At 49.4% G+C, this 22,723-nt stretch overlaps 1 protein-coding gene and 1 non-coding gene across 2 annotated transcripts in view; both read left to right on the forward strand.

Moving 5' to 3' along the window:
• VDR (vitamin D receptor) overlaps window positions 1–1,663 on the forward strand; it is a 62,835-nt gene extending 61,172 nt beyond the window's left edge. Inside the window, exon 9 of the mRNA XM_049783220.1 lies at window positions 1,188–1,663. Within this exon, the coding sequence (XP_049639177.1) occupies window positions 1,188–1,447 (260 nt within the window). The 3' untranslated portion in view covers window positions 1,448–1,663. The remainder of the gene's footprint in view (window positions 1–1,187) is intronic.
• On the forward strand, window positions 80–186 carry LOC126023435 (U6 spliceosomal RNA). The gene has a single exon (XR_007500558.1). It is a non-coding gene; the product is annotated as a U6 spliceosomal RNA (small nuclear RNA).
• Window positions 1,664–22,723: the final 21,060 nt, after the last annotated feature.

Below are 22,723 nucleotides of genomic sequence, written 5' to 3' on the forward strand. Positions count from 1 at the left end.
TGAACAACTCTGTGAGTAACCTCTGAGCACCACAAGGTGTGATCCATCAAACAAAGTTTTTTTAAAAATTGTAAAAATCGTGCTCGCTTCGGCAGCACATATACTAAAATTGGAACGATACAGAGAAGATTAGCATGGCCCCTGTGCAAGGATGATGCGCAAATTCGTGAAGTGTTCCATATTTTTAAAAAAAAAATTGTGAAAATCAAAAGACCAATGGGGCCTTCATACCTCAGTTCAGACTGTTCAGGAAATATGTGAGTGCTCACAGACTCCAGGTCTTTTTCAAGGAAGATATAGGGGCTTCCCTCCCCCTACTTAGCAAGCACTCATTCATTCACTCAATCACTCACTCACTCACTCAGTAAGTAATCACTCACTGAAGAGTTACTAGGTCCCTGGCTCTGTGCCTGGCATAGGGATTCAATAGCAAAAAGGACACACTTTTCACCTATGAAATGTAGAAGGAGACAGTAAACAAATATAATTTAATGACTAATACTTTGGGGGGGGGTTGGGTCACACCCAGCAGTGCTAAGGGGTTACTCCTGACAGTCTGGAGGACCATAGGGAATGCCAGGAATCTAACCTGGGTTTGTCCCGGATCAGCTGCATACAAGGCAAACGCTATCTCTCCACTCACTGCACGATCTCGCCAGCCCATAATGACTAATTCTTAATGCTGATACTACGAGAGTTTTCAAAAGAAGTTTGTGATACTATGGAAAGGTACAACAAAAGGAAAAACCATATTATAACTGAGGGCATGGAGATGGTGGGATGTGTCATCAGAGATGGACTTGTTGAGGCTGGTCTTTCAGGCAGCCAGCTCAATGCCAATATAATTCAAAATCTGGCCGAATCTGAGGAGCCTCAACAAGGAGCATTTCAAATAGAACTGCTAGGAAGAGGTGGGGCGGTGGATACAGCGCTAAGTTCCAGGCAGAGTAAGCAGAACTATGAAGCCTGTGGCCAGAAATGATAGTGCAGTAGGATTCTGGCAAAAAGACAGTCTTTAGGGAGGTCAAGTGAGCCCACAGAGGAATCTGGGCCTGAAATTCAGTGACTTACCAGCTCTAGGGGGGGATGTGATGTCCCAGGGCAGAGGTCACACTGGAGAGTGGAGTTGGAGGATGACGAGAAGTGAGATGACCTGTGCCCCTTCCCTCACCTCCCTGTGCCCACAGACCGTCCAGGGGTGCAGGACGCTGCGCTCGTCGAAGCCATCCAGGACCGGCTATCCAACACGCTGCAGACCTACATCCGCTGTCGCCACCCACCCCCAGGCAGCCACCAGCTCTACGCTAAGATGATCCAGAAGCTGGCTGACCTGCGAAGCCTCAACGAAGAACACTCCAAGCAGTACCGCTGCCTCTCCTTCCAGCCTGAGAGCAGCATGAAGCTCACACCCCTTGTCCTCGAGGTGTTTGGCAATGAGATCTCCTGACTAGAGTAGCCTGTGACGGTGCCCGGGCAAGGCTGCTCCTCTGGAGCTGTGTGCCCGGGCCTGAGGCTGGCTGCTGCCCAACAGTCCTTCTCACCCACTCAGGAGTTGAGTTCCATCCTCTCTCCTGCCCCATCTAATGCCAGAGTCCCCTTTCCTGATAGACCACAGTCCTTCCCCAGTCCCTCAAGACCTCAGTCACGAGGAGTTGCTGTGTGTTTGACAAAGAAAATGTGTGTAGAGGGTAGAGGCTGGGAGGCGAGGCCTTTCCTGAGGATGCCCCTGCCAAAGCCAAAAAGTGGCTGGCTCTGAGGGCGCAGGCAGGCAGGAGAAAGGCACCTGTTCCTCAGGGACAGAGATGCCTATACCTCCCATAACTCCAAGCCCACAAATCTAGAGCCTGATGGGCTTTCCCCTCTCCTTGTACTCCATGCTAAAGAACTGGCCCTCACCCCAACTCACCTCCAGTTTCTCCTGCTACCATTCTGTGCTGATGGGTTCCAGTGTAACCTAACACCTGGGGTGGCAGGTGAGGGGTAGAGGACATAGGGCTTCTCCCTCGTCCTTCTGCTGGCCTTCCACTTCCCAAGGATGACCCAAATGGAGGTGACTAAAGTCATAGTTCCCCTCAGCCACTTCTGCCAGCCAAAAGATACTTAATCAGCCCCCAGGACCCACCTCATCCCCTCACCATAGAAACATTGTACCCAGAAGCAGCTAGGGTCGAGTTGGCTTCCTCCCCATGCTTGGGCCAGCAGCCCAGAACCCACCTTCCGAGAGGCCCGAGAAGTGAAGAAAGTAGAACACCACGCACATCCAGGCTCCCAGAGAACGCTGCCCAGTGGCCAGTGCCATCCCTTCTCTCAGTCCACAGCACCTTGGCCTGGTCTAAGGCGCCAGTCAAAATGGAAGTTTGTCCCTGGTGACCCATGTGGCAGAACTGAGTGGCCTCCAAGCGCCTTCTTCCTCCCCCTGTGCATGCTTACCTCCCACCCAGGAGAGAGAGAACCTGTGCTCCCCAGTCCCCACAGGGGAGAGGCAGTGCCCATGCTCTGCTGACCGACGGGGGCAGTTCTCCACTGGGCAGCAGAATGGAGAAGGGCCAGAGCCCACACAGCTCATGTCACCCTCTCCCAGATGTAGTTCCAGGACAGCCTGGAGAACCACCTCATGTGGGGGGGGGGGGGCCCCGCGCAGCAGGCTGACCTCATTTAGCTCTCAAAATGGGGTCCTGAGGGATGATCATTCCTCCTTACCCTACCAGGCCCTGAGCCAGTCCAGCCCAGGGTTCCATCCACTCATTGGGGTGCCTTGGAGTGTAAGAAAGCACGAAAAGGGTTCTCCCAGAGTCATCAAGGGTCCTTCAGGTCCTTGTTCACATTTAGGGGACACAGCAGTATGTACCCTCCTAACAAGGGATATTTATGTCTCAGGATGCCTCTCCCTGTTCTTTGAACGCTGGGTGCAAGCTGTGTCTCAGTCCTCAGTGACCCAGGGCTGGCATTTCTTTGGGTGGAAGCCACTGACAGTTCCGCTCCTTAGTACAGGCCCTGCTCACAGCTGACCCACGTGCCCCGCCTCCCTTTTGTACTCCGTTCCCACACAGCAGGTAGCCACTCATCAGGAGGTATTTACGGAGGGGAAGACTTGCATTGTGAAAATTCTGCATCTTCATTGTTGTTGTTATCTTGCAAATTACAGAGCCACCTATTATTTAATTGTAATTGCTGAGCACATTGGTCCAGCTCATCCTTGGGTGTAAGCACTCGTTGCCAAAGTGGGTGACATTGCCCTTGTTAGTAGGGGGACACTGGGGTGCTGGAACAATCCAGGGGGAGCAGTGCGGAGCTCTGAGCGCAGTGGAGGACACTTTTGGTTTGTTTGCTTAAAGAAGGTAGATTTCCAGTGGGCAAGTGCTTATTTTTATTTTATTTGTTTTAAGTGGTAGGGGATGGGTCTAAACAAATTTGGGAAATTCTGGGTGAGGGGACTGTAGTTGAATCCCCTTGTTAAAGAAAACCGAGGCTAGTGGGACTCATCAACGCCCAGATAACTAGTTGCTAATAGTGCCAGGGAGCCTGGACTTTGGTTTAGTCTGGAGATCTTAGCTGTACCATGCACCTTGTTTCCCATCCCCTGGAGGCTGACCTAGTCCTGTGGAGGGACCCCTGGATTTCAGACAGAGCAGGTTAAGTCCCTAACCCTAAACTTTCCTGAGTTGTCACCCTGCTGGTCCTTCAAGAGAAGGATGACCTCAGCCTGTGTCTCAATGTGAATCAGATGCCCCACCCCAATGTGACCTTGGCCACCTGGGGTCTGCCTCAGCCCTGTGTGATGCTGTTGCCTTAGCAATAAAGTGCATTTGTCTTTGTAATGTCTCCATCTTCCATCTTCTAGCACTTGCACTGGCTCGCTTGGTCGTGCTCGCTCGCTCGCTCGCTCGCTCTCTCTCTCCTTCCCTCCCTCCTCTCCCTCCCTCCCTCCTTTTTCTCTCCCCTCCCCCCATGTGTCTCCCCAACCCCAGACCTCTCCAGGAAACCTACTTGAGTACAATGGGGGGCATCAACAACCAACCCAATGAGGAGTACAGAGTTGGGTGGAGAAAAGAAAGTCGAATTTGTTTTAGAATGAGAGGTGCTGATGGGACGTTTACATAACTAAAACTTTTTTGTCGGTTCTGTTTTGGGGCCAGACTTGACTAGGCTCAGGGGCTGGTCTCTCCTACGTTTTGGGCCATTGCCCCGCCCCCTTTACATCTAAAACTTGGAGAACCTAGTCTTGAAAACCCAGGAAAGGCTGACTCAAATGTCAAACATACGGGCCTGGAGAGATAGCACAGCGGTATTTGCCTTGTAAGCAGCCAATCCAGGACCAAAGGTGGTTGGTTCGAATCCCAGTGTCCCATATGGTCCCCCATGCCTGCCAGGAGCTATTTCTGAACAGACAGCCAGGGGTAACTCCTGAGCACCGCCGGGTGTGGCCCAAAAAAAAAAAAAATGTCAAACATACAAAATCCCAGAGATCCAAAAAAGCATCTCGTTGGCTAACCAAGAGCAAACTGGAAAATGAAAACGAGGCCCACAGAGGAGGTGGAAATGTGAGATCCGGATTGTCAGCTCAGGAAGAGAGCAGCACATGAGCTTTCTATGGATTCCCAAGGAGAAAAGAAAGTTGCCAGATATTTGTCAAAACAACCAGTGAAAAAACTCATCTTATGGTACTAAAAGTAGCTCATTGTGGGGATGAGGAAGATACTATACGTTTTAAAGAACTTTCTTACACGTGGCTGATACTGGTTCGACTCTCTCCAGCACTATATAGATCCACTGGGTACTGACAGGTGTGTTTCCTGAGCACAGAGCCAGGAGTAAGCCTCAAGCACCACCCCCGTGCTACACACACACACACACACACACACACACACACACACACACACACACTGTAAAAGTTCAAATTCCCACGAGCAAGCAAATGTATAACTTGTGAGCTTCAACTGAGAGTGCAGACCCCAGTGAGCCATGTGCAAGCACCATGATTGAGCGTGTGTGACCCGCAGGGGGGTCGCAGTTACCTTGCAAGCCTCCCACGCTTGCTCATGGCTGCACCTCTGGCCATGGTGTCTTGGAGTTGCTGTGCTCATGGTGATCCAAGCTTTGTTGTGCTTCTGCACATCTGGTGTGACTGGGCGTCATTCATGGTACCAAAGGTCACAGATAGCAGAGCTGCCAGGATTGTACTTAGTACATAAATATGATGCTTTGTTGCTACATTAACTGCAGAGCCTGCACACACTGGCAGAGCTGTCAACCCTTGTGGCACAAGGGATCAAATGTACAGCTTTTGCTTACTTACCAGACTGTAGCATGAAATAATTAAGGATGGGGCTGGATGGCGATGGATGGAGGCCTTTGTGCTTAGGCCCCAGCCACGTGGCTTCATCCCCCATGCAGCCAGCGAGTCCCAGGCCCAGGTGAAACGCAAAATCACTCACTCACAGGCAGGCTTCAGGAAGAATCATCTTTATTTAGGCCCTAGCCACCACGTGTGTGGGTCTTGGAAGTAAGGTCACACCTATTATCCGGTTCCCAAGACCCCTCCCAGAAATGGGTGGGTCTCAGATAGGTATCCTACACCAGACCAGCACTCAAGGCTACTGTGCTATCCCCTGGGCCCCAGAAGTGGGATTTCTTTTTTTTTTTTTTTTTTGGTTTTTGGGCCACACCCTGTGACGCTCAGGGGTTACTCCTGGCTATGCGCTCAGAAGTTGCTCCTGGCTTCTTGGGGGACCATATGGGACGCCGGGGGATCGAACCGCGGTCCCTCCTAGGCTAGCGCAGGCAAGGCAGGCACCTTACCTCCAGCGCCACCGCCCGGCCCCAGAAGTGGGATTTCTAAGAAAGGTGGTGGCATTGCTAAACATAACAAACAAAACAAACAACCCAAGACACAACAGCATCATAATCTGCAGATGGGAAATTATGCCTCCCCCCTGTGTTTATTTAGGATAAGCAAGCCTGAGGACCTGAGCATGGTATTTGCTTTCTTTTTTGTTTTGTTTTGCTTTGATTTTGTTTTTTTGTTTTTGGAGCCACACCCAGCAGTGCTCAAGGGTTATTCTTGGCTCTCTGCTCAGAAATCACTCCTGTCAGGCACGGGGGACCATATGGGATGCCGGGATTCGAACCACCGATTGAAGGAGGACCGAACTGGGAATAGAATTGGGGATCAAACGGGATTGAACATCCTGGGTCGGCTGCTTGCAAGGCAAATGCCCTACTGCTGTGCTATCTCTCCGGCCCCTGCTTTCATTATTTAGAAGCATCTGAAAATAATTCTAAATAAAGACTTCAAATATGTCAGTATAAGACTCAATGAAAGTAGAATTGGGCATAGGGCTTGGGGATTATTCAGGCATGAAAACATGACTGACCTTCTGTAGCAGGACAGCCCCTGAAGAGGTTGACTGATGGAGGGATGGAGAATGAGGCCCTTTTCTTCCAGCTCGGAGCACGTGTCTGCCACGGTTCTGAGGTGAAACGGCGGGTAAACAGCTCGCAGACAGTCAGGCTCGTGGAAATATTTGCTTTATTCGGATGGACAAAACTGAAGTCCAAAGACTCAGCTTCAGTTCCAGCCAGCCAAGAGCCCTCGCCTTCCACAGACCCTTGCTCTTATAGTCCAGAGTCAGGTCCCACCCAATGGTGGGATCAGATACCAACCAATGGTGGAAGCAGAATCAGGTCCTACCCTAGGGTGGGGGCAGAATGCCAGGTCACACCCTAGGGTAGGGCACAATCACCTAATCAGATTAGGGTGAGCAACATAGTAATCCCCCAAAATATTTACATACACAACAACCTTCGAGAAGGGAATCCACGGCCTTCTAAATGAACATTATCTCTGACTGGGGAACAGTGAAGAGTGGAATGATGTCTTAGAAAGTATTTTGTGGGGCCTGAGTGGTAGGGTGATTGCCTTGCATGCGGTCAACTCAAAATGGACCTAGGTTCAATCCCGGGCATCCCAAGCCTATCAGGAGCAATTTCTGAGCTCAAAGTCAAGATTAACTCCTGAGCGCTGCCGGGTGTGGCCCAAAACAAAACAAAAAAGTGTTTTGAGGGGCTGGAGTGATAGCACAGCAGTAGGGCATTTGCCTTGCCTTGCACACAGCCGATTGACCTGCGTTCAATCCCGTTTGATCCCCAGTTCCATCCCCAGTTCCATCCTCGCATTCCATATGGTCCCCTGAGCCTGCCAGTGGTGATTTCTGAGCACAAAGCCAGGAATAACCTCCTGAGCACTACCGGAAATGGCCCAAAATCCAAAATAAAAATGTGTTTTGAGAAACTTGGAAATTTTAGAGATGATCCAGTGAATCCAGAATCCTCAAGACTATTTGTTAAGGCCAACTTTTCCAGGAAAACAGAAAGTATCCCAGAAAGATCTTGAAGTTTAGGTAAAGTGATTTCAATATTCACATTCCAAGCTGTAATTGAACTGTTCAATAAGGTTAACTATGTGTGATTATTTAAATTTGAATAAAATTAAAGGAAGCACACGTTGGGCTCAGTAGCCTGTAGGAATCAATAGTACAGAATCAGAACAGCTCCTTCTTCCTAGAAAATTCTGTTGGCCACACAATGCACCGTCGAGACGATGGGCACCTGTGGACCGATTGAGTGGAACAGCCACTAAGCTGAGATAAAGGAATCCTCCCTTTGCATTAAGTGAGGTCCACAGACCCGACATAACTGGCTACACACTTCATATCGGCTCCCTGAAAGCGGCAGAAGGAAACACACTTCATAGACTCAGAGCATTCCTGGCTTAAGTAAATTGTAGTATTCTGAGAAATTCTGATTCCTTTGGCTCTAGGAACAAGATAGGAGGGCCTGTCGGGAGCAGCCAGCATCCTCAGTTTCCTTGGGGGTGTGGCGTGTGTCGCCTTCTCCATGGAAGAAGCATGAGGAGGACATCTGTCATTCTCAACCTGACCACAGAGCCGCCTCTTATATCAGGATCCTCCTGGGAAGTAGTTATGGTAGCTCACTATAGACAAAGAAGCACAGAGAAGGGCCAGAGCGATAGCACAGTGGTAGAGCATTTGCCTGCATGTGGCCTACCTGGGACAGACCCAGGTTCGATCTCCAGTGTCCCATATGGTCTCTCTAGCATGCCGGAACAATTTCTAGTGCAGAGCCAGGAGTAACCCCAGAGTGCTGCCGGGTGTGCCCCCCCCCCCAAAAAAAAAAAAAAGCACAGTGAAGGAGTGGAGAAAGAGCTTACTCAATGGCTAAGTTGATGAGACCAGGAGTTCAATTCCCGGTGATGCTGAGTACACTGAGCATGATCCCTGCAGCGCTGTTGTCTTTGATCTCCAGCACTGAAAGTCATTTGCAACTACTGTGATGGCAGGTGTGTGAAAGCACCAACATTCAAGGTGCGAACCCCACAAGCAAAACAAGTGAGCAACCCTCAGTCATTGCATGGGAAAATCAACAAACAAGAAAAGGGATGAGGGGGGAAAGCAGTTCTGCATGCAAAGCCAGGAGTAAGTCCTGAACATCCTCAAGTATGGCCCAAACACATGCACAAGATAAACTAGAGTTAGTAAATATATAGAAGATGGTGTAAAGAAGAAGAAAGATAAAATGCCAGTGTATGGGGGCGGGGGGGGGGGTAAGCACAGAGAAATATGGTATGGAGCAGTGGCTAGGATGACTGTGGTATGGGGAGTTCTGAATAGTATTATTTTGGGTCCTTTTTGAATTTGGGGGGGTGGGTTACTCCCAGCAATGCGCTCAGAAATCGCTCCTGACTTGGGGGACCCTATGGGACACCAGGAATAAAACCCACGTCCATTCTGGGTCGGCCGCATGCGAGGCAAATGCCCTACTGCTGAGCCATCACTCTGACCCCTGGATACTAGTTTTAACTATCCCCAGTAGTATCTTTCTGTATTCAGACACACCAGTGATGGTAAATGAAAGTGTGTAAGTTGGGTTTTGGGGAAAGCCATTCAGAACTTGTAGATTGAAGAGCAGGGAGCACCAACTCTGAAGCTGGAGTAGCCCCTGAAATTGCCCTCACAGGGAGGGAAGGAGCTGGCCTTTATGATTTTGAATCAGCCGCTCATTGGCTGTGCTCAGGAAGAACATTATCTTGATGTGGCTTGAATTGACTTCCTAGATCAAGAGGTAGGAGTTGACGTTTTTCACTCAGGAGGGTTGTTGGGGACTGCCCTGCGCTATGGAGAGACCAGGCTTCCAGGGAGGGCGCAACAGTCCCAGAAGCACCCTCCAGAGCCTCTCCGGTGGACTCAGGGGAGTTGTTCTGCAAATCATTTTGCGGATGACCACTAGGTGGTGATACTGCCCTTCAGAGACAAGTCTGTGCTCTAGGCTTGGCCTTTCTCCCTCAGGGCTCCCTCAATCCTGTGTTCTCCAATCTTTCGTGTGACAAAGGTCCAGCAAGGCTATAGTAGGCACCTAGAGCTGTCAGGTTCTCCCCGCACCAGAGACCAAGAAGGATGGGAGAGGGCCCTGCCCTCCGACCTCCACATCTCCTCCAGAGTCCCAGCCAGGGGAAGATGCTAGTGCTCTTATCTTTCCCTAAAGTTAAGCTCTCATTGGGGAGGGGGGGGGGGGCTTTTGAGCATCTTCCACGCTGGTTTCAGATGACCCCTTATTATGTGGCCGTCCCAGTATTTCTAAGCCCAGAGACAGTGCTGAGCTCTGTGTGGAAGATACAGAATGAAACAGACACTGTCCCCAGGAGGAAGCAGCCTAGCACAGGCCTGAGCTGCAAAGCAGAATAGCTAAAACCAGAAACCCATCCTGGCTCTGCCACTTGTCACTTGTGTGACTCTGGGCAAGTTACTTCATGGTTCTGAGCTTTAGTCCTTTCATCAGCACAGGGATGACAAGGATAGGTTTAGATGACAATAGTAGATTCTAGGGTTGGTGCTGCAGCATCAAACACTCCCACAGTGCCTGGACATATCACCATGACACTCGAAAAGCCCGCTACCCTCGTTCTGAACAGCAGCATGGAGGGAGGATCAGATGAAGTTTCATCAGGTAAGGACACTGGTCCTGTGCTCTCTCCACTCGTCCTTGCAGGTCCTCTAACCCCAGACAGTCTCTTTAGCCCTTTGAATTTTTCCCCTATTTTGGGGACACATTCAGCAATGCTTAGGACTCACTCTTGGATCTCGCTTAGGGATTACTGCTGGGTGTTCTGTGCTGGGAGGACCATCTAGGAGACCGAGGACCACAGCCGAGTTAACAGCATTCAAAGCGAGAGCGTATAGAGTGCCAAGGATCAACCCCGGGATGGCCATAGCAAGGCAAGCACCCTCCCCGCTGGACTATATATAAATATAGCTGAACCTCTGTGACTACCACTCTTGTCCCCTTGCAGCAGCTAGCCACCAGAGGGCAGGTCTGCAACTTCATGTGACGCCCAATTGGCACTGCCCCTCGAGAGAGAAAAGTGAGGGAGATGGGAGAGGTAGGCACCTAAATCTAAAACACGTGGCCCTCTAGTTAACGAGATCTCCACCGTCTCTCAGTGAGGGTCTTTCTTTGCCAGGGTCACCACCAGCACCCCCCCTTCACATGTAACTGACCCTTAATGAATGCCAGTGTTCGCTGGTGAGAATTGGCTCATGTCCAGGAGGGTGGGACTCGGTGAAACTTGTCTACTCCTAAAGGTCCTCTGTGTGAGTGGTTATCTCCCTTGATTGAGAAATTTTAGAAAGTTAATTTCTTTCTTTGTTTGGGGGGCACAGCTGGTGGGTGCTCTGGGTCTACTCTCTGCAGTACTTGAGGGACTGATGTGGTACCCAGATCAAAATCAAGGTTCCCACATGCAAAGCGTATGCATTATCTTTGACCCATCTCCCAGGCCCTATTATATTTTTTACTAATTTGTTTTGTTTTCCTTTGGGGCCACACCAAAGATATTCAGGGCTTATTCCTGACTCAGCTCAGGGGTCACTCTTCCGGGTCTTGGGGACTATATGGGGTGGCAGAAATTAAATGAGTGGGCCTCATGCAAGGCAAGTGCCCTACCTGCTATATCCTCTATTATATATTTTAAAATAACAATGAGGGGCCAGAAATATAGTACTGGGGTTAAGGTACTTCCCTTGGATGTGGCTGACCCTCGTTTGTTCCCAGACAAAGTATATGATCCCTCAAGCATGGCCAGGAAGTGAGCCCTGAGCACAGAGTCAAGAGTAATCCCTGAGCACCACCAAGTATAGCCATCAAACAAAGATTAAATTAAGAAGAAGAAAACAAAACAGCCAGGAGCTAGAGAGCTAGTACAGTAGACAGGGTGCTTGCCTAGGTTTGATCCCCAGCACCCCATCTGGTTCAGCTAGTGCCACTAGGAGTGATTGATCCCTGAGCACAGAGCCAAGAGAAGAGTAAATCCTGAGAATTCCTGGGTGTGCCCTCAAAATAAAACAAAATAAAAACAACATATATGAAATAACATAACACAATTTTTTTTTTATTTTTAGGCTGCACCTGGTGATGCTCAGGAGATACTCCTGACTCTGCTCAGAAATTGCTCCTGGCAAGCTCGGGGGGAGGGAGACATATGGGATGCTGGGGACTGAACCTGGTCCATCCTGGGTCAGCCACATGCAAGGTAAAGGCCCTACCGCTGTGCTATCACTCAGCCCCAACACAATTTTTATTATAAATAACCTTTTACAAAGTTAAACAGGACATGCAAATCTCTTTAATGTCTGGCTTAACAGACAGTTGAGTTTTCATAGTTGGTTCTACTATTCATGGGTGTGAGTAACAAGCATCATGGAACCTCTGGGGAACTCCTCAGTACATGAATGAGACCCTGAGAATTAAAAAGGCAACTAATGTCTTGCTATGATAAAAAAAAAAATGTATTTGACCTTGCAGATCCCCTGAAAGAGCTCAGGCACCCACAGAAGTTCCCAGCTTGGACTGGGAGACAAACACTGCATACTTAAAACGTGTGATCTCCTGCCCATCTCTCAGTATTGGTTTCCTTTACCCACTGACTCTGAGTTCCCCAGTTTTCTCCATTCAACACAAACCCGGCAAGTTCCTGCTGCTGCTGCTGCTGCTGCTGCTTTAATTTCCAGCTCAGGACTCAGGACTCACAAACCATCCTTGAGCTTCACCCAACTGCCTACCCCTGCCCTCTCACATGCCCATCAGAACTGCGTGCCCACAATATCACAAAGTAAAGTGGACATTGTGGTGTGTATTTTCAATTTCTCTCTTTCCTTTGGGGGTCCTTCTCAGTCTGGAACAAAGGGGGATTCCATTAATGTAACTGAATAGGTGGTGAAGTCATGAATAAGTAAAAGCAAAGCACTCCTACTTCTGTTAGTACTGAAGATCTTCACAATCAGTGTCAAGTTAAAAAAATATTCTAAGCTGGGGACGTGGCTCAGAGGCAGAACATATGTTCATGTGTTTGAGACCCTGGGTTCCATCCCTAGCACCGCCGGCCCCCTCCCCTCCAAATCCACTTGGGTCCCTGCTAGAAAATGAAATGCAGACTTATGCAAATTTAAACACCTTCCCTTTCCTTGATCGTTGGAAACTTGAACTTTGGAAACTGAGAATTTACGTTCCTCTGGCTTCAGAACCCACATGCTAACTGCCTTGCACTAAAGCGCCTGCCCTACATTCTGCATGAAGGCAGCTTGTTTTCTTAGACCAAAACACCAAGTTTTGTATTTATCTGATTTGATTTCTCTCACATCTAACTTACTCATAGCTCCTGAACGCTTGTTTTCTTTTCATCCAAAATTTTGACCATTCCTCCTGGCACTGCATCTTAAAACTTAGGTCAGTTGGAGAAATAGTATAATGGGTGGAGCACTTGCCTTGCAAATGGCCAGCTTGGGTATAATCCCTGATACCCCATATGGTTCTGCAAGTATTGCCAGAGGTAATCCCTCAGCACAGAGCCAGGAGTAAACCCTAAGTACTACCAGGAGTAGCCAAAACAATAGCAAATACAAAAATAGTAATAACAACAGAAACTTAGGTCAGTAGACCATGTCTAGAGTTGGCCAGATCAGATCCAAAGACCCTGCAAGGTACATTGGCCAAAGTAATGCTTTGATTCAATTGTTCAAAACCTCATGGAAGCAAGAGAAAGAACTGGATAGATAGAAACTGAGTCTCTGGGGGCCGGAGAGATAGCATGGAGGTAAGGCGTTTGCCTTTCATGCAGGAGGTCATCAGTTCGGATCCCGGCGTCCCATATGGTCCCCCGTGCCTGCCAGGAGCGATTTCTGAGCATGGAGCCAGGAATAACCCCTGAGCACTGCCGGGTGTGACCCAAAAACCACAAAAAAAAAAAAAGGAAAAAAAAGAAACTGAGTCTCTGGAGAAGAGAGTCTGATTGATGGATTTATGGCTTGAGAACTGTACCCAACAGTGCTAGGAGCTATTCCCAGCACAGTGTTCAAGTTTCCCTTTTAGTGGTTTTCTATGCTGGGACCAAACCCAGAGCTCCAGCTTGCAGGGCACACACGCCAGTCCTCTGAGTCATCTTCCTGGCTGAGACCCAGGCACCTACAGGAATCTGGGGAACTTGCTCATGCTTCCACCAAGCCTTGTTTTCAAGGCCCAACATTTTCACACCAGGAATAGAGGATCCAGGGAAATCTAATTTCGAAGGAGGCAGGAGGGGTCACCGAGAATCAAATTGTTGGGTTGGAGAAATAAAACAGGAGTAAGGCACTTACTTGCCCTGGGTGCGGCTGACCCAGTTTCAATCCCCAGCAACACCAGTAACGACCCCTTAGCACAGAGCCAGGAGGCAGCCCTCAGAGTCTCCAGGGCTGACTCCAAAACGGGAAAAGTGTCAAATACCTAGGCTGGACTCAAGGATGAGGGAGCACAATCTTCTGAGACTAGTTGCTGTGCAATGTGAGACAGGGTAAAAGGGGGCCAGGACTCCAGATACCACGATTCCTTAGACATCCCTGTCATGGCAGGAAATGGACAGGTCACACCAAGCCTAGTCTGGAAGCTTCTACTTTGCTCCATGGGTGCCCCGATGTCCTCTTCACTCGTACTCAGAAGCCTTTTTGGAAAAGTCGGTACCAACCTGACCTGTCTAAAACTTTTACCTGCCCACCTCTTGCAGGGACCTGGGGTGAGGGGAGCGCAGGACCCCGACAGCCTGTGCTTTTTCTCAGACCTTCTGTTGTGGTGTTTCTGCTTGTTCCACTTCCCCAACACCACCCCAGTTCCACTGATTTAAATTTCCTCCCCTCTTCTCCCCTGGAGCCTGGAGGAGAGAGGCCCGTGGAGCAGCCCTGGATGATAAGTGGGGATGAGGAGAAGTGATAAAGACGATGGGAGAGAAGCCAGCTCTACTTCCTCTCTGATAGGGACCCCACCCAGGGGTACACTGTCCTCTGTCCATGTTAGAGGAAGGACTCGAGGTGGTCAAAAAGTGGCTGGGTGGGGAGGGCGTGCTCGGGCGGGCATGCTATCAGTGGCCTCAGAGGGTGCAGTACAGTTCGTTGCTGGTTGCTGGTTCATCCTTCTGCGAGACTTAGGGCTCCCCGTCCTCCTCCCAGAGCAGAAAGTTGAGGGCCTGGAACAAGACAATGCTTGGATGCTCTGTGCATGCCCAGCTCCAGCCTGGGAAGAAGCAGCCAACAGACTGAACAAAAGCATGGGCTTGAAGAGTTTGGGGGCTCTGGGTGCCTCAGTGGCCTAAAGCTTCTGTCTTGTAAAAATGGGAAGCCACTGGTTCCATTTCATGCTTCATACATGAGCCAGTGAGGTCCAAGAGGCTCTGCTGTGCCCACCCTCACCCCCACCCCACCACAGAGCCTTCGATCTCTAATGCCCAGCAATCATGTGTGTCTGAGCCCCACAGTTAAACACGTGCAATCCCCCAGGAGCCTTGTGGCTGAGTATGTCTGAGTTTCCCACACCCAGCCCTAATCACCACAACTTCAGGGAAGAGAATGGAAGAGAAAAAGATGAAACTGGGGACAATAGTGGAAGGAAGTGGACACTGGTGATGGGATTGGTGTAGGAATGCTGTATGCCTGAAACTCAATCATGAACTTGTAATTTACTATGCCCTAGTAAAAGACAACTGTTTAAAGATGAGAGGCAGGCTGGAGCCAAAGTACAGCATGTAGGACACCTGCTTTGCTCATGGCTGACCGAATTCAATCTTTGGCTTCCATTTGGTTTCCCAGGCACTGCCAGGAGTAATTCCTGAGTACTAATAAAAGTTCTCAAAAGCCCAAAAGTCAAATAAAATAGATGAGGGGCCAAAGCAATAGTATAACAGGTAGGATGTTTGCCTTGTATACCAACCAACCTAGGTTCTCTCCCCAGAAACCTGAAGAGTCCCTCAAGTCCCACCAGAAGTGACCTCTGTATGCATAGCTAGGAATAAACCCTGAGCACTGCTGAGAGTGGCTCAAAAAAATTTTTAAGATGAAATTTCGGGCCCGGAGTGTAGTGTTAAATAATTAACGATGATTGCTGGATAGAGAAGGATGGAGGCCTTTATTCTTAGGCCATGGCCACATGGCTTCATCCCCCATCAACCGGTGGGTCTGGGGTCCAGGAAAGCGAGAGTATTGAACTCACTCACAGGCAGGCTTCAGGAAGCATCAACTTTATTCATGCCCTATCCACCACATGTGTGGCCTATATCATAACCTTTTAAGCATTCAGCCATTCTTAGCTAACCCTGCATCTTAACTCCTTTCAGCCGTCTTCCCTTTGACCTCCATGCTGGCATAAGACCAAAAAGGCCTAATCCCCTGGGTCAAAGGCTTTATATAACCTTTCAAGACCACTCCCCGGAATGGGAGGAGTCTTGCAGGTAAGGTTACACATACTATCTGGTTCCCAAGACCCCTCCCAGAAATGGGCGGGTCTCAGGTAGATACACCTAAATCCAGGGTGGAGTTACACCTGAGAGATAGCACAGCAGCTGATCCAGGACCAAAGGTGGTTGATTCGAATCCCATTGTCCCATATGGTCCCCCGTGCCTGCCAGGAGCTATTTCTGAGCAGACAGCCAGGAGTAACCCCTGAGCACCGCCGGGTGTGGCCCAAAAACAAAAAACAAACAAACAAACAAACAAAAAAGAAATTTCAAAATGAAAAGAGTGTGCTGTTGTCTTCAGCTTGCTAGAGTCTCTTCTAACTGTGTGACATGAGGAGAGTCATGCTCTGGGCCTCAGTTTCCCCTTCAATGAATGAGCACATGGAGTCTTGGTGAAGACACTGGCAGGAAGGGAAAGAGAGCTCCAGCCTTGTCAGATCAGAACTGAGACTTGGTTTTGTAGCCCATCACACTACTATACACATCTATTGTTCCTAGGAGCTTTTTTTGTAGATTCTTCAAAACTTTCTTAATATCATGTCATCCAAAAACAATGAAAGTTTGACTTCTTCCTTTCCTATCTAAATGCCCTTGATACCTCTGACTTTCCTGATTGCTATGGCAAGTACTTTCAGTACTATATTGAAAAGATATAGTTAGAGAAGACACTTTATCTTGTCCCTGATGTTAGATGGAAAGCTTTCTGTTTTTCCCCATTAAGTATATTTGTCATGGATGTGTGATAAGTGGCTTTGACTATGGTGAGGAAAGTTCCCATTTTGCTGAACGTCTGTTTTTATCAATGGGTGAATCAAATGCTTTCTCTACATCTAAGTATATGATCATATTATTTTAATTTTTCTTCTATTGATATGGTAGATTACATATCAATAGATATGATAGACTTGTATATGTTAAGCCACCCTTGAATCCCTAGAAAGAATCCCATTTAGACATGGTGGCTTATGGTTTTTGTTTGTTTGTTTGTTTGTTCGTTTTTAGTTTTTGAGCCACACCTGGTGACGCCCAGGGGTTACTCCTGGCTACTCACTCAGAAATCACTCCTGGCTTGGAGGACCAGATGGGACTCCAGGGATCGAACTGAGGTCCTTCCTAGGTTAGTGCAAGGCAAACACTCTACTGCCTGCACCACTGCTCCGGCCCTGATCTTTTGACAAGTTGCAATCCTATTTGCTAATATTTTGTTGAGAATCTTTGCTTCTGTGTTTATCAGGTATATTAGCCTATAATTCTCTTTTCTTGTAGAAACAGACTGGGTGGAGGCAAGGGGGGGTTGGGGCACTGGTGCAGAAAAGTGGACATTGGTTAAGGACTTGGTGTTGAAATATTGTATGCCTAAAATCCAACCGTGAATAACTTTAATTTCATGATGACCATATAAAATGGTTAAATAAATAAAAGAACTGAGACTTCAGGTCAGAACTCCAGGGACTGAGCCCAGCTCATTCACTGGCCACCTTAGGGCTGCTGCCATCTGTGTTTTCTGCAAAGTGGACTCTAGTCATGGTGACTTACCTCACGGGTCCTTTGAGGATCAATGAGTTAATGTGTCGGCCTTTAGTGTAATGCCTGATATGTGGCAAAGGCTTGGGAACCCTGAGCCTTTGCCATTTTCATTGCAACCTGGGGACTGGCTCCTTTCATTAACTGTCCCTGTCCAGAGACCCCACGGTCTCCGCCCAACACACACACACACACACACACACACACACACACACACACACACACACACACACACACACACGGCTCAGGGCAGCACCAGAGAGGCTCAAAGTGGGAACTCACAAGAGGATTCCTAGTGAAGGCCCAAGCTAGCCACCCTCACAGTGCTGTGAGCCCCGATCACCCTGGAACCTCCAGGCTGCAGGTGGGCTGATGGCAAAGAGTAGGTTGAAGGGTGCCTGACCCTAAGGCACCCTATTCCTGGCCAGGGCTCTGCACTGCCCCATTATCTCCTCCTGCAAAGCCTCCTCCACCCGTCAACCCCGACCGAGATTAGAGACCCTCAACTGTCTCCAACTGCTGATTCTGGGATAAGGCTGGACCCTCACTTCCTCCCAGCCCCACCAAGCTGCACTGAAGAGACTGCTGGCTTCTCTGGGGCAGGTGTCCCAAGGGTTGGGGATCCCGAGGATGGGATAGCCAGGAGGTCTCGGTTCCTCAACCCCAGCGGCCGACAGTGGTCAGGGTGGAAGTCGGTTGTGAGCAGAGGGATGTTGGTACCTTTCTCCTGCTTTGGGGCTGCTGTGCCTCTGACACATGTTGGGGGGTGGGTGCAGCTTGTGTTTCTCTCACTGCTCTGCCCCACCCCCAGAGCCCGGAGCCACACACCTGGCTTGTCACATCAGATAACCCGACCACAGCAGCTCCCCTCACCCCAACCCACTCCCAGCAGGCTCTCCTCACCCCTTGCCTCTTCCTCCCCTGCGGCCCCCACCTCATTGCACTCTGATTTACTAGATGCCTTGGGGTAGGGGGCTGGGGCTGGGGTTGGGGAGAACCAAAGTCTTAAAGACTTAGTGGGTAAAGAGGGTGTGAAAACACTACTTTTCTTGCCTCTCCCTCTGTCTCTGTGTCTGTGTCTCTGTGTCTCTATCTCTCTCTGCCTGTCTCTCTATGTCGCTCTGTCTCTGTGTCTCTCTCAACTCTACAGCCCTGTGTCGTGTCAAAACAGAAGGACAGAGCAGAGGGACGTAGAAGCAGAAGCAGGTTTGCCCCTAAACACCGAGGTTCCTTACCTTTTCCAGGCTCCCTGCTTGGGAGTGATCTGATCAGGCAGGCAGGGGTGGATGGTGGGCCAGGGGGGATCCAGAAACGAGAGATCTTCCCAGCAGGGCCCCCCTCAGCCCAGGGTGAAACAATAGTGTCTGGACCATTCCCAGCCCAACAAAGGGCAAGTAGGAGGGATGGAAGTGGGAGCATTGGTGGAGAAAGGGGTGCTGAATGGTCCTGGGGTTCGGGAAGTGCAATGGGGTGAGATTTGGTCAAGACTGTGTGGGAAGGGAAAGTGGTGGGAGAGGGGCAGGCATGCGGGTGCCTGGAAGTTGGAGCCGGAGGTTTGAATGCTTCTTGACAACAAATGAATCATAGGCAAATGATGTGGAAATGATGGCGTAAATCAAGACGTGTTATTTCAAGGCCCCAGCGTGCTGTAGGAAGGGAGCTAGTATGGTGTGGTGGTGGTATGTGTGTGTGTGTGTGTGTGTGTGTGTGTGTGTGTGTGTGTAGGAGCAGGAGGGCCGGATGGTGCCCCGTGGGGGGTGGGGGCAGAGAGAGTTCCTGTGGGGAGCAGGCTCCCTCATCTCCCGTCACCTTCAGCCTTCAGCCCATGTGACGAAGCAGGTGGCCAACCACAACCTCTTCCCAAGAACAGAGGGGCCTGCGCCGCCCCTAAGCTTCTTGGTGACCCTCCAGCTAGCCCTTAACCTCACTGGGGCCCAGTGCTTACCCACACATTGCTGTTTCCCCAACCCCGCTGCCCTGTTCTCAGCTGACCTCAGTCCTAGCCTGGCTGGGACAGACTGCCCCATCAGACTCAGCTCAAGCTTTTTTTTTTTTTTTTTTTTTTTTTTAAGTTTTTGGTCACACCCAGCAATGCTCAGGGGCTACTCCTGGTTCTGCAACTCAGGAATCACTCCTGGCCGGGTTTAGTGGACCACAGGAGATGCCGGGGATTGAACCCAGACTGGCTGCATGCAAGGCAAATGTCCTGCCCCTTGTCCAGTCTCTCCAGCCCCACCCAGCTCAAGCTTTTTTGCTCTCAAAGCTCCAGCAGGCAGGTCACTCTGCCATCCAGACAGGAACTCGGGGCTGAGTGTCTGGACATGGCCCCTCCTGGCAGGCTTTAATACTGGCAACGACCGATGACTCTAAACCTGTGAGCTCCAAGAACTTGTGGGACCCTTTTTGCAGCCCAACCCAGGGTTTGGTCAACCCTCATCCTCCTGCCCCTGTCCTTCTCACTGTGAATAACTATAAACTAAGTGACAAGAAAAACCTGTAAATAACCCCCCACACAATACACACACACACACACACACACACACACACACACACACACACGCATTTAGTCAGTGAAGGTGTTTCCTCTCAGTCTTTTCCTTTATGGTGAGGTTGCCATCCCAGGCATACACAAATCTCTATTTTTCTATCATGCTGTGTGCTATTATTCCTCAACATCTTTTTAACAGCTTCTTAATTTTCTGGTAAGTGGAAACATCATTTGCTTCACCACTTTCCAATTGTAGGTCTTTGACAGGCTTCTAATTTTCCGTATCATAAATAGTGGGGTGAACCTCATTATACACATATTCCACCCCCTGAATTCTGCCTCAGAACCCCAGTTTAGGGTACACTGGGTGGGGTTGTTGAGCCACAGGGTGAAACTATTTTATAGCTCTTAGTCTACTTTGCCAAATCGACTGCGAAAGACTTGATCCCACTCTACATGTCCGTTCCACCAACACTCGCTAATGACACAGCGGCACCTGCCTTCATCTCGATGCAGTTGGCATTCCTTGGCCGGATCAGATCCAACACCTCCCACCTTGGCTGGCTGGGCTTCTTTCCCCTCAGAGTCTGATTCTGCCTTTTGAACTTCAGTCAGCCACTGTTCAGCATCGCTGGCCAATTTAGCCAAGGCTCTGTATTTAGTACATATTGTTTGTTTGTTTGAGGACCACGCCTGATAATGCTTATGGTTTCCTCCTGACTCTGTGCTGAGGTATTACTGCTGGTATTGTTCGGGAGACCATACAGGATGCCAAGGATCAAACTCAGGTTCGCTGCGTGCAAAAACAAGAGCCCTACCCACTGGCTATCTCTCTGGCCCCTCTTTTTTTGTTTGTTTTTGGGCCACACCTGGTGGTGCTCAGGGGTTATTCCCAGCTCTGAGATTGGAAACCACTTCTGGAGGGGCCGGAGAGATAGCACAGCAATAGGGCATTTGCCTTGCATGCAGCCGACCCAGAGGGACCTGGTTAAATTTCTGGCATCTCATATGGGCCCCCAGCCTGCCAGGGGTGATTTCTGAGTGAAGAACCAGGAGTGACCCCTGAACACCACCGGGTGTGGTCCAAAGAGCAATCAACCAACCAATCAATAAAATAAAAATAAAAGAAGGGGCCAGAGCAGTGGCACAAGCGGTAGGGCATTTGTCTTGGACACGGCTAACCTAGGATGGACTGCAATTCGATTCCCCCATATCCCATATGGTCCCCAAGCCAGGAGCAATTTCTGAATGCATAGTATGGAAAGAAAGAAAGAGGAAGGAAGGAAGGAAGGAAGGAAGGAAGGAAGGAAGGAAGGAAGGAAGGAAGGAAGGAAGGAAGGAAGGAAGGAAGGAAGGAAGGAAGGAAGGAAGGAAGGAAGGAAGGAAGGAAGGAAGGAAATCACTCCTGGCAAGCTTGGGGGACCATATGGGACACCAGGAATCAAACCTGGGTCAGCTTTGTGCAAGGCAAATGCTCTACCTGCTGTGCTTCTATTCTGGCCCTGTCTCCTGCCCCTCTTTATTCATTCCTACTACCTCTTCTGAACTTTGCTAAGCTTCTCCACCCGCCCAAATTTGTTTCTCCTCTATTCCGGAGCTCAGCTACCTTGAGTATGGGGCTATTTTTGGAAAAGAAAAGAGGAAGGTATGAGTCCATGTGAAGAGGAAGTGAGAGAATCTACCAAGCTTCATCTTCCAGGAGAATGGCTGGAAAAGAGGAAGATCAGTTATCCTAGAAAATGCTTTCTGTGACTCAGTTTCCCTGTTCACCTTTCTGCAAGGACTGGTTCCAGATCGCTAGAGGGACACTTGGAAGCCACAGTGGGTGCCCAAGCTTCTAATTCTCAACATTAACTTTTCTGGCTCCCCAGAAAGAGACAGAAGAACTAAAGATGGGGTTCGGTGATATCGTGAAAACATGTGCTGTTCAATTCAGTAGCTGCTGGCTATAAAAGGCTACGAAGCACTTAACACACTGAAACTGCAACTCAGTCAGAACTGAGATGTGCCTCAAATGTCAATTAGACACTGGATTTCAAAGATTTGGGGTGAAAAAAGAAAAAAAGAATGTAACAGGGGCCAGAATGATAGCACAGCAGGGAGGGCGTTTGCCTTGCATGTGGCCTACCCAGGTTCTATCTCCAGATCCTATATGGTCCCCTGAGCCTGCAAGAAATGATTTTTTTTAACTGTATTCATTTATTTATTTACTAATTGATTATTTGATTTTGGGCAACACCCAGCGGTGTTCAGGGGCCACTCCTGGCTCTGCACTCAGAAATCGCCCCTGACAGGCTGGGGGACCACATGGGATGCCAGGAATCAACCAGGTCCCTCCCAGGTCATCCTATCACTGTGCTATCTCTCCAGCCCCCAGAAGTGATTCCTAAGGGCAAAGTCAGGAAATAACACTTGAGCGCTGCTCTGTGTGGCCTCCCCACTAAACAAAAACAAAACCACAAAAAGAATTCAACATAGCTCAATACCTTTTGCTTCCGTTGTATGTTGTATGTTGAAATGATAGGTGTTAGAGCGAGTATGCTGTTACGTTAATGTTACCTATCATTTACTCTGTGTTTTCAGAAAATGTCTTCAGAAAATCTGTCTTTCTCTGTATGTTGTTGTTGTGGGGGGTTGACCCCACGGCCTCATACCTGCAAGGTGTTCTATCATTGAGACATATTCCGTCCCCTCACACTGTTTCCATTGAACCAGGTTGTCCCTCCCAGCAAGTTCCAAGCAGAGAGGGAATGAGGGGTCGAACAGAGATAACTGCACAGCCTAGTAAAGACAGAGGGAAGCTATGGGGCTAGAGAGACAGTACAGGGGCCGGCGAGGTGGCGCTAGAGGTAAGGTGTCTGTCTGCCTTGCAAGCACTAGCC

Source organism: Suncus etruscus, chromosome 11 (genome assembly GCF_024139225.1).
Source record: "Suncus etruscus isolate mSunEtr1 chromosome 11, mSunEtr1.pri.cur, whole genome shotgun sequence".
Classification (NCBI taxonomy): Eukaryota; Metazoa; Chordata; class Mammalia; order Eulipotyphla; family Soricidae; genus Suncus; species Suncus etruscus.